The sequence below is a fragment of the Podarcis erhardii genome (genome assembly GCF_964252035.2).
Source record: "Podarcis erhardii genome assembly, chromosome: 8".
Lineage (NCBI taxonomy): Eukaryota > Metazoa > Chordata > Lepidosauria > Squamata > Lacertidae > Podarcis > Podarcis erhardii.
Window position 1 is genome coordinate 47,076,293 of NC_138499.1, and position 12,423 is coordinate 47,088,715.

The 12,423-nt window shown below is 41.0% G+C and overlaps 1 protein-coding gene across 2 annotated transcripts in view; it reads right to left on the reverse strand.

The window, feature by feature from the left end:
- Window positions 1–12,423, reverse strand: part of GREB1L (GREB1 like retinoic acid receptor coactivator) — a 169,474-nt gene that overhangs the window by 58,564 nt on the left and 98,487 nt on the right. Inside the window, exons 6-8 of one of the 2 annotated variants that reach the window (XM_081873563.1) lie at window positions 9,193–9,369; window positions 6,018–6,194; window positions 4,021–4,155 (exon numbers count right to left, since the gene is read on the reverse strand). In XM_081873563.1, the coding sequence (XP_081729689.1) occupies window positions 4,021–4,155; window positions 6,018–6,194; window positions 9,193–9,369 (489 nt within the window). The remainder of the gene's footprint in view (window positions 1–4,020; window positions 4,156–6,017; window positions 6,195–9,192; window positions 9,370–12,423) is intronic. The other variant, XM_081873564.1, reaches the window with a different exon arrangement.

Below are 12,423 nucleotides of genomic sequence, written 5' to 3' on the forward strand. Positions count from 1 at the left end.
TACATATCATGGTTCCAGTCACCAAGGTAGCTAGAAACTGCAATATAAGGCAGACCAGTGGTCATATTTTTTCATATACTGTACAGACTTATATAGTGAAAGTGACTAAAACGACAACATAATCTCTGCGGGTTAGTTATATTCAGGCAACAGTCTTAACTCTGTAGCTACAAAGAAACACAACAGGAATTATGTGTAAATATAAAGCCCAATACGAAGCATTTCTAGAACAGAAGCTCTCGACTTATTTTCCACTTCCCTGCCCTGCCCTATTTCCTTTTCTGCTATGCGTTTTAGAGTGCAAGCCTTTGGGCAGAGGCCGCCTTGTTCTCAATTTCCGCATTTAGTAAATTTTAGGAGCGTTAACGTATAAGTGATAAAATTAAATAAATAAGAACTAAAATGTTAAAAATATACAATGCTTAGAAGTTTGTTAGAAAAACAACCCTAACACACACAATGATAGATAGGTAGCCGTGTTGGTCTGCCATGGTCAAAACAAAATAAAAAAATTCCTTCCAGTAGCACCTTAAAGACCAACTGAGTTAGTTCTAGGTATGAGCTTTCGTGTGCATGCACACTTCTTCAGATACGCACAATGATGCACAAGCACTGGGTGTGAGGACCCCAAAAGAAAATGGCGGTTTGCATTTGAAAACATGAGTAAGGTATCCAGATTCAGGGACCGGATGTTTTCATAGGACTCCTGTGCATTTTATAGTTATGTAGAAGAGGCAACAGGAACAGTTTTCTTATCCCTGCATGACAAGTTGCACCTCTAGAAATCCCCAACTGTTGGAGGAACAGGAGCCTTGTCATCTTGTACATCCTACCTATAGAATCATTTGCCAACCTGGTTTCCTTCAGATGTTTTGGACAACAATTCCCATCAGCCAGCTATATATCACTGTCAAAAATGAAAGTTGCAAAGTGGTATTCTGTGTACTCCAGTTCCTCCTCCTTCCTAACAGACTCATCTTGTGTATTTCCTAATCCCATTGGCCTTGTCTACAATGAGCATAGTAAAATGCACCTGAAAAAGGGAATCAATTTCAACACATGGAATTTATGAACTAGTCACCCTCCAAGCGACCTTTTTTGTTTCTGCACTCCATTTTTTTGAATGACAAGGAATTGGCCTGAGACATTGTTAAATTCTCTTTTAGGCACCAGGCAAAGACAACTCAAACATTTGTCACTTAACTTTCTTATTCTTCTGGTCTGCTTTTGGTGAAGCTTTGATCTGACTGGCATGCTGGTAAAAGTGGGCTGAATTGTTTTTAAATGTGCTGTAGCTTGTTTATTTCCAGTTTTGTACTGTGAGATAACATTTTTCTGTCTGTTTCCTTCAGTTTAATTTCTGCGATTGATTTAATGGTATTTTAACGAGTTATTGTTAGCTGCCTTCCGTGACTTACTGGGGAGAAAATCAGCATACAAATGTTCTAAATAAACAATATAAATCTCATATCCTATCAAAAGCCATGGCTCCTCAGGATTGGTGTATGTAATAAAACTTGAATTTTTATTATATTAGGTGGCATTTGTATTTACTGATGAAGGTAACGTGATAAGTGTCTTCATTGAAAGATTATAAGTCTAGCAGGAGGTAAAAAGGGTTTGACAGCTATGACCTGACAAACAAACAGTGATGTGGAAGAACAAACCAAATGAAAATCATGATGAGCTGATAAGGCAAAAGGAGAGCATAGAAGGTACGCTTATTGACTTGGCAGGTGTAATAAGATTACTCATTATTCTAGGTCAGGCACGTCCAACAGGTAGATCGTATCTACTGGTAGATCACTGGACATCTGTGGTAGATCACTGGTAGATCACTGGCTCCCTCCCCAAAGAAGCTCAACAAGTTTGACCTGAATCCCTAAAAAATGGGTTTTCCTCCTCCCCCCAAAATTTTTACCAACTTCGACCTGAACCGCTAGAAAACGGGGCTTTCCTCCTCCCTAAAAAAAGCTGAACAACTTTGACCTGAACCCCCCAAAAAAGGGGTAGATCACTGCCAGTTGTTAACTCTGTGAGTAGATCGCAGTCTCTTGGGAGTTGGCCACCTCTGTTCTAGGTAGAATAGCTTCTCCTATGACTACATGTTTCTATGCCAAGAAGCCTCAAAGCCAATATTTCTCTCTCCCTACCCCCTGCTCTCTCTTCTCTCACACACAAAACACAGAGAAAACGTTCTTTGCATTGGGTTTGGGGCTTCTTACAGTAGAGTCACCCAGAAATAATTCCCACTGAAATCAATGGGTCTTGTTCCCAGAAAAGTGTGGACAGGGCTGTAGCCTTAATAATCTGGTCTAGAAGTTTCAAACGCAATGTAATAATGATTTACATTGCTTCAAGTGTGTCGAAATACAGACTCTTGAAACCCAGTATTTTTTTATTGTTGACATCACTGGAGAACAAATAAAGTACAGTCGTACCTCGGAAGTTGAATGGAATCCGTTCTGGAAGTCCGTTCGACTTCCAAAATGTTTGAAAACCAAATCGCGGCTTCTGATTGGCTGCAGGAAGTTCCTGCAGCCAATCAGAAGCTGTGGAAGCCCGTCAGATGTTCGGCTTCCAAAAATAGTTCGCAAACTGGAACAGTCACTTCCAGGCTTGTGACATTCGGAAGCCAAAATGTTCAGGAACTAAGCTGTTTGAAAACCAAGTCTTGGTTTCTGATCTTTTTCTTAGATACAGGCACAGTTACAATGTAAACCTTTATGGCCAGAGTTGTCATTGGCACAAACCAGTCTTCCCAGGTCAGCAGGCTGGGACTGATGGGAGTTGTAGTACCAAACATCTGGAGGGAACCAGGATGGTTTCCTGCCATGTGATCCCAGAACTCCTATTTGGCCAAGACATATGGTGTAGTAGGAGAAAACAAACTTTCCGGTGATTAAAAAAACCAAACCCTTTTCATCAGGATTCTGGCCAATGAAGAATTCAATTTACCTTGAGAGCTTATATAAATTCTACATAGACTTCAGACAATTCAATAGAATGTGCCAACTCTGTTCTACCACTTAATGTTGCACTAAAGGTACAAAAAAAAATACATTTATATTTATTTATTGAAGCATGCCATTTGAAAATATGAGCCTGTGCAAAAGAACTCTTAACCATGGCTAACAGTTGCTGTCACTTAAATACCATTAAAGCAGGTGGGTAAAATTTGAGCTCAATAATAGAGAGGGGGAATGACGTGTGTGATCGCTTGGCCTGCTCTCAGTCTTTTAACCAAAGTTAAATGAATTATCTGCATTGGCTATATGTGGTCTTTTTAGGATAACTGAGGCTACATATACTATTTTTTATGACACTGGACTCAGACACACCTTCTTCGCCCTGTCTCTTTTGCCCCACACTGCATGTCAACTTTGGTGCAAAGATTCTGGCTTTTATTAAACTAGAGATTAATACAACCAGAGGCTTAATATTAGAGGCTGAATGCTGGTTAACCAGCACATGAGAGGTGCAAGGAGAGACAGGCCGGGAGGGTAAGTGCTCAACTCCAATGCTCATTCGTAGCATCATAAAATAGTTTATGAAGCATCAGATTGTCATCCAAACACAGCCTGCAACTTACTTCCTTTAAGACACCAGTGGCAATTTAAAGGAGCCTAAGAATTTATTAAACACAACATAACCAAAAATAAAACAAGAGTTTTCATCCAAACAGCTGTTCATTGAGATCCTAACTGAAGTGTTACCTAAACGATGGACCATTTAAATACTGGAAAAACATTTCTTCCCAGTTGATCTGTCTTTGGCATGAGAAACACATAAGCTGGAATCTCCCAAGCACAACCTTGATTCATTTCAGGGGGGCTTTAGAAGGTCTTCTGCACAAGCCACAGTGAGATGCATTGGGTGCTGAAGACTCCTCACACTTGGATGGCTCGTGCCTTTGGCTTCCGGCCAACCCCAAGCCATACGATGTGAGTCATAACAGACAGCACAGTCACTGCTTCATCAAGTGTCAGCTCTAGGATACAATTAACTCATAGTGTTTACCTGTCTGAGTGAACCCTGGCTTGTATCCATTAGCTGTTCCACTCTCAGGGGTCACAGATGGAGACGCTGAAGAACTAGGTTTAGCAGAATGGCTAGCAGAAGATGGCCTGCTTCTACATTCTGCAAGTGAAGTAGCTACAATACATATTAAGGCAGCCAGGTTTCACAATTCAGCAAAAAAAGGAAGTTTGAAAACATCAACAAATCTTTTTAAACATTTTTTAAATGCTAGATATAAAAATTCATTCAAAAGGAACACTTGGAATTTTGTCAGAAAAGGGCTGTTTTCAGCTAAGAAAGCTGTTAAATTCCGTGCAGCAAATATGAGCCTTCTGCTTTGTTAGGGAATCTCAAGGGTGATTTAAGAGAGAGAACATCTTCACACAAAGAGAGCTCAATATCAATCCAAATAACACCACCATTCCGTGGTATATTATGCAAGTCAAAAGTAATTTTTTAAAAATGTATAGCAACAAAAGAAAGGGCTTCTACATAACTGCAAAACCAGTGCTTCTGCACTTGTGTGCACCTAGGATGTTGCACCGGGGAAGCAATGGAATAAAGCACAGAGTTATAGACTCAAGGCTTTTTGAAAGCCACATGTGGGGACAGGACAGAGCAGGAAGGTGAGGGAGTAGCAACACTAAGTGCAATTGCACACGACCAGGAATATTATGACAACTAGGAAATTCCACTGCATGGCTGGCTAATTGAAAGCCTTTTGTAAACATCCAGAGGACTGGCTAACATTTGCCCAGGGTGCTTGTTCTCTCTGATCTCATCTCTCAGGCAACCACAAAGCAAAATGAAAAAGTTTAAATTCTGGCATAGGTCCATCTATGCCCATCACTGTCAAATGTTCTTGAAACACATTATTTGACTTCAGGCTCTTTGTGCTGAAGCTGATCTTTCTATTAACATTGACCAAATTTTTTATTTCCGCAGTTTTCACAAAGCTCTTAGTGTTCGTTTAGTGAAGGCCAGTGTGTGTTGTTGAAAAGAGTGTTAAACAGCAAATGGGGAGGGCCTGGGTCTTAAAACCTAACTATAGTCAGCTATGAAGTACAAGGAATGGTCTCAGGCATACACCAACTCTGTTGCACATGACACTAAAACATGGTTTGGCATAACACAAATGAGCAAGAATGAGTCCAGGTTCCTTCTCTCCTCCCACACAGCTCAGAGGAGGACATTGGTAGCATCTAATTTCAGCTTCCTTTAATCTCAATCAGTTTATTGTCTCTATCAGACTGCGGTTTATCACTAACTCTTGTCTACACACACACACACACACACACACACACACACACACACAGAGATTAAAGGAAACTGAGAGCATATGCTGCAAAAGTCCTCGTCCTCGCGTGGAGTATGTGAGCCCAGGGAGAACATTGTTCCAGCATGTGCACATCACAATAAACCATGTCAATGTGGCTACTCTCTCTCAGCCTAACCTACCACACAGGGTTGTTGTGAGAATAAAGAAACGAAACTATGTTAGCTGCTTTGAATGCTTTGTTGGAAGGGTGAGATAAAAACATAATAAATATTTATGAACAGGTATCAGAAAAGGTGTTGTTGTTGTTAACATGATGCTCTACTTCCTTTAAACTGAGCTCTAAACTCTAACCTGAGCTGAAGTTGTAGCTCAGTCTTCCTCAACTTGGTGTCCCTCATATGTTCTGGCCAATAGATCCCCATCGACCATGCTGGCTGGGAGAGATAGAAATTGCATTCCAAAACATCTGGATCATTCCAGGTTAGGAAATATTGAACTAGTCTATCCAATACTTTCTCTTACTACATTGTCATCAATTGTTCTGAATATTTCTGCAGCAGTTGTTCATGGACGTATGCAAACAATCATGCAGGGATAGCGAACTTTCAGGGCATCTTATTATGTTTCTGGGTCTTCAGCAACTTACTATTTAGTCAAGCTACATTTAAAGTTCTCTAAACCAAAATAAAGGGTATGTATCTAACAGGATGCTTTTTACCTTTCCAGCATATTAAAGGTCCCTTTGACAGCACACCTTGGGAGCTCCTTACTAGGTAGTACTTTAAGTGCTTCTGCTTCTTTGGCTGAGTGGTGAGCTTCAAGTTAATGTGGTTGGAAAATTCAGTGAAATATCGAAATCCTCTTTCTCCACAGCCTATACAGTTCCCAGAAAAACCTGAGGAGCGGTGGGGAAAGAAAATACAGATCAAATCCTTCACAAAATATTCTGTGAAGTAAAACAATTCAATCCCAACTCTTCATTTTGCTTCTTATACTAATTGTATGCACCAGATTCCTGCTTGGAAACAAATATATTCCCAGTTGCACACAAATAGCTTGAAGAACAAACAAAAGATAAGAGAGACATCTAGCTTCATCATTACTTCCCAGGTATCACCAGCCTTGATTCCACCTGTTCTTGTACATTCTAGAAGATCAACACTACAGTATTAGTAGGAGCAGATAGTTCTATTAAGATCCTCAGTATCCTTCCACAAAACAATATTTCTTTGCCAGCTTTAGAATGCAAAGATCGTATTTTCTACCCAGAACCCAATGTTCATCTTAAGTTTTCTGTTAATGCTGCCTTGGTTTCCCTTGGATTTATTTTATGTGGAAAAAGGATTTAAAGAAGTTACAGTGGATGGGAGAGAGAAATCAATATTCTCTAGTCCACAGAATTCCCTGATGTAAGAAGTAATGTTTTCACAGCAGACTTTTCCCTTTTACAGGGGGTTCTGACAGGACATAAATAAGTAAATATTTGAGGCAAGGCACTTAGTACCATTGAAACAGAAGTTGAAAGCTCAGCACTCCAAAGAGTACTGTAATCTCTTCTAAACATAAAAGACTTGGGAAGAAAGGTCATAAGGTCAAACTAGTTTCGCAAGGTGGCCTAAATTACATCTTTAATTGGGCTCTACTGGATAAAGTTAGGGCTATATATTATCCTTGACCCATTGTAGATTTCCTACTGATTTCAAAGAGGACTTTGCATGACGACAGAAGGCAAATGACAATCGGCCAGTGAGGTGTAACAAAACCATCTCCTAAACATTGTCCCCTGGTGATTATAATCTGCGTTTAGACAACGTGTTCAACAGCAGGACCCACACAACACATGAGCCATGAGCTAGGGACTCAGCGAGGGTTGTTTTAGCTGCCTAATCAACAGTTCATTTTTTATTTCTTGAATCTGACAGAAGGCAAGCTACAATGACCACAACTAATGTATTCAGCAGCATTATTATTTGAAAATATTACATTATTATGCTCCCAGATGTAGAAAAATTTGGTTCAGAACTTGAAATCGTGAACCACATTTGTGTGGAGATACTCTTTCATCCTTGCTTGCACCCACTCCTTGGGAATTTGTACCACCACCATGTCAAACCTAATTCTTCTGTAATGACTAGAAATTCACTTTTTGTTGAATTAAGCAGAAAATTTATGAGGTTTCTAAAACCCCACAGCCCAATCAGAAGGGTCTGATGAATTGCTCAGCCCTGTTATCTATAAGCTATTCAAGAAGTAATATTTATTATTTATGTAAGGATACTTGGAAAACATTGCCAAAGCAGCTCACACATTCATTGTGGGTTTCAATATAGAAAATTGAAGCTTGGTGCATATGAAATGTAAGAAAACTCTGGAAACAGCCAATTTCTTTCCTCAATTCCTCAAAATGATTGGACATGGAGTGCCTTATAAGAACAGCCAGCACTCCAGCTCAGAGCAAGCCAAGGCACAGATAGGATGGAATTTAGGGCTGTAGGATTTCCAAACCACCCCCAGACAAGCTGATGTAGGGGGAACCAAGAATGTAGTTCTGAAAATGGGACAGGCCACACATGTGGAATTTGTCTTTACATGTTTTAATAAAACCTCAAGATGCTGGTGAGGGGAGAAACTCAAGTGACAGCTTAAAATGCATGTAGGATGCAAAGGGTATGTGCAAATCTCTTCATTTGTGGAAGGCAAACTGAGTATGCAAACAAGTATTTGTATTCAGGTGGTAGCCGTGCTGGTCTGACACAGTCCAAGTCTCCTTCTCCACTGCAGCTTTGTGGAGGCTTCTGATTTCCACTAAACTCAGTCTAGCATGTTATCTGAACCCCGATCTGTGGTTAATATTTGTATGGTTTATGTAAACAAAGCAGCCTCATGAACCATGGTTTGAAGTAGGCACCTTGTGGGGAGCTACAGACCAACAATATCTGGAGAGATATTTCCTCACCCCTGGTGTAAGAAATTAAAAGCTGGTGGTTTCTGAGTCAGCAAAAAGTAGGAACCACCACCACCCAGATTCCAACAACATGCAATTCTTCTCTGTATAACTGATGTCCCAGTCTGAGCAACATGTCATGAAGACCTGGAGCTCCTATGTTATGATCCAGGCATCATCTTTCCCAGGGGTCAAAATACTTGTCCAGCGTGTTCCAGACTCCAGAGCCCTTATCTTCCCTCTGTGTCCAGCAAACCAAATTCCTGCCTCTGGCCTTGGACTATCTCAGATTCTACATTCCTGTCACAAATAGGCTCTACTGAATCACGCCTATCCTCACTTGATAAACCTGATCCTAGCCTAGAGAAACTCCACCCAAGAGCTGAAACACTCATCTGGGGCAATTGCTTGCTGCCCCTATTAAGCAGAAAGTGGTTATTTAAACCTCTGGTCAACAATGGGCTGCACATAATGGGGCATGGACTTCTATGGCAAGTATGAGAAACAATCAGGGCAATCTTTTACATGTGTCCTCAAAAGTCAGTCCCACTGATTTCCATGGGCTTAAAACCAGGTTAAGTAGGTACAGGACTGCAGGATATTTTGAGGATTTGGGAAATCTTACACAAGTGTAAGAAACCTCTTATCTTCCAGATGTTGGTGGACTACAACTCTCATCATACCTGACCATTGGCCATGCTGGCTAGGGCTGATGGGAGTTGGTCTAATGACATCTGGATAGTTAGAGGCTCCCCACCCTTGCTTTAATGATATTAAAATTGAAAAACTGGATTCATGCTTTGTTTATAAAAAGCTTTAAAAACAAATGTCTGCATATTCCGGTGTGAAATCCATGTACTGAATTGGCCTAGCCTACCATTAACCCAAAGCTTTGGTCAATTATACATTTATCATAAAACATGAAGAATAATTAATGAAAACCTTTTACCTAAAAGTGCATTTTTTCCATGGTCATCTGGCAAAAACCTCTTGTCAACAGCACAGACTAGAATGTGCTCGGGAAGGTTTGGAGACTTGGCTCCTACTAACAGGAATCCTGCTGGGATATCGATCTGTTCCATACACAGCGAAACTAACCTCAAATCTTTGCCTGCTTGACAAAAACCTGAAAAGAAATAATACATCATGAAATATCTACAAGTGATTTACTGTTGTCTTGATCCACTTACTCAGAGCAACTAAGGAGAACAACTACGCCTAATACTGCTGAGGCATCTAATCATAAGCCTGCATGTTTATCAAAGCTTCTATATATTTCAATCAAGGCTTGTATTTAAAAATGAGCTTAAAAAAAAAGGATTTTCAAATGTTTCATGCCAGGCAAAAGACCAGCTGCCTAAAAGAACCTTGGCAAGATGTTTTTCCTCCTAAGACAAGAAGGGCCCCATTGATTTATAGTAGAAAAACAATTCTCAAAGTCATAAAAAGGGAGAATTACATATGCTGCCCCAAGGCTGAGAAAACACCATTAGGAATGGGGAAGATAATACCAATGTGCCTCCCAGTAAAATGAGCCAGATCTTCTTTCTAAGGTTAAAAGGCCAGGAGCAATGGGGAGAAACATTTAGCTGGAAAGAGAACATTTTTTGGGGAAGTCTCTTCTAAAGCTGTTTCTTAAACTAAGAGAGTTAAAAAAGGTTAAAATGTGTTAAATGTTGGAAAGGCAACTGGCTTGGCAGAAGAAGCAGCTTCTTCCTATTTTATTTTGAGGCTGGAGAGGAGGGGGAAAGGGGGAGGTGCAAACTGAAGAGGCTTCTTTTAAAAGCTGTGTTTTATTGAGTTCCTTCCTTTTCACTTTGAGAAGCTTTATTCTTTTAAGAGGCTACCTATGATAAATGTATGAAATATATTAGCTTAAATATATTGGCTTAAATGTAATTATGCAAAGGATTTAAGGAATGCTAGATTCTTATTTCATATGGTTGTAAGAGTTGTATTTATCCTGAAATTAAGTCAGCCACCAGCCTAGCCCCCCTGCCAGACAGAAGACGCCATCCGGGCAGTCTTGATATATGGTTGTCAGGCATTTGTTTAGAAACATTAAATGAAGGAAATCTTTCAATGTTTATGTGAAACTCAAGATCCTTGACATCTGTTGAACATAAAATGTAAGATTAAACCATTTGTTTTAGAAGGCAATAGGGCAAGAAGGGCAAGAGGTGAGCTGGTAATTAAGATTCCATGTAAGATATATTATTACTTATTTGTCATTTATATATAGCTCTTTGTCTCCCTTATAAGGGCAAGGAAGTGGGTGTATCTCTTGTGGGTGTATCTTTTGTGATTGGCTCTAGCAAACAGCCAATAGGAATTTCAACCAGGCTGATTGGACAGAGGCAGCCACAGGAGGAGCAAAGGGGGCTGGATTAAGGGAATATAAGTGCTGGCCAGAATGGCAGGAGGCCAGGCCAGAGCTTGGTAACCACGTACCACTGAGCCTCTTATTTATTTGTCTGACAAATAAATTACTATTTTAATTTCTCTATTGCTGCGTTGAATATTTCATTCCAGCTAAGCGTTAACCACAAGCAGGGTGCTACATTTTATGGTGCCCTGTGACTCGGATAAGTGGTCTGCTGGAACGCAGCCCCTTCGCCCTACTGGGCAGGGTACAAGAGAGAGGACAACTGCTTACCCAAAGCGCGCACTGGTAATTTTTTCCAGGGGGAACGCAGAAGACTCGTCTGTCTGATACCCTGCTCACTGGCGGCGACGGACCGGGGGAAACAGGGAACCAACCAAGGGTAAGTGCACAAAGGGATTTTTGGCCCTCCAATTAATTGGGAGGAAGAGAAGTCTTGATCAAACTTCTGCGTCTCAGTAAGGGGAAACTGAGTACGCTAGGTGGTTGGGTACATCAGATGGTGATCTGGTGTAGGGAAAGGGAAGGATTGGGAGGTAGAGTGTGGTGAAGTATCCAGCGCATTGTATGTGTGAGAAAGTACAGAGCAATCTGTAGCTGACCTGAGTGTGGAGTGGGCAGTACTTCGGTTCCTAGTAAGGCCGACTTCACTAGGCAAGGAAACCCACGAAGCGCGTCTGTGAGTGACTGAGTGGATACTTCACAGGGCCATACAATGGGAGTTGGGGGTTCAAAGGGGGAAAATACACCTCTTGAGTGTATGTTAAATAATTTTAAGAAAGCCTTCTCAGGGGCATATGGAGTCAAAATGACGCCAGAGCGCTTGAGAACGTTATGTGAACTAGAATGGCCAAAACAAATTACTGGATGGCCATCTCAGGGAACCTTTGATATAAATTTAGTAAGCAAACTTTGGACTGATATCGCCAAAGAAACTGGAGGGTGCCCAGAACAATTTCCATATATAGATTCCTGGCTGAGCACATTAAATAAAAATCCTCCATGGATAAGGGAATGCAAAGTCAAACGATGCAAATTATTGGCTGTAAAAGCCGAAGCTAGGAAAGGAATCTTGCCAAATAAACTCAAACCCATTTTTGAGGGGCCAGAGGAAGAGGTGCTTCCACCTCCACCCTATGCTCCACATCGAAGGGAGCTTAATCCAAACACTCCACCAGTTGTAACCCCAAGGCAAGAAACTGGAATGAATAATGGGAGTGGAGTCACAGAGCTTGATTCCTTGATAGATTATGATAAATATCTTCAGGAGGCATTGGAGTTCTATAATAAAGCCCAAGCAGAAGTGGTTATTCCACCTGTGACTCCTAATAGACCTCCATCTACAGTCTCCTTTAGTGGAACAACTGATTGCCCACCCCAAACCCCTGTACATCCAAGTCCCAGAGAAATGTTACAGAAGTTACAGGGAGACCTTGCTCGGTCAGCAAGCAATACAGCCAGGCGTATAAAGCTGCTAAAAGAACGCCTTGCGACAGATACCATCCCCTATGATTTGAGGCCCCTAGAGCAAAGTGAAGAGAAAGATCACGTAGTAGCCCCTCTTAGAAGAGTATTTGATGCACTTGAGGAGCCTGCGCTGGTTAATGGGCAACCCGGACCACGGCCACCTCGAACTTCGACCCTGCAATATATTCCATTCACAACTACAGATCTGATGAATTGGAAAACACACACCCCATCTTTTGCAGAAAAACCTCAGGCTATGATGGACTTGGTGACTTCAATAATAAATACTCATAGCCCTACTTGGACAGATTGTCGCCAGCTCCTAAATAC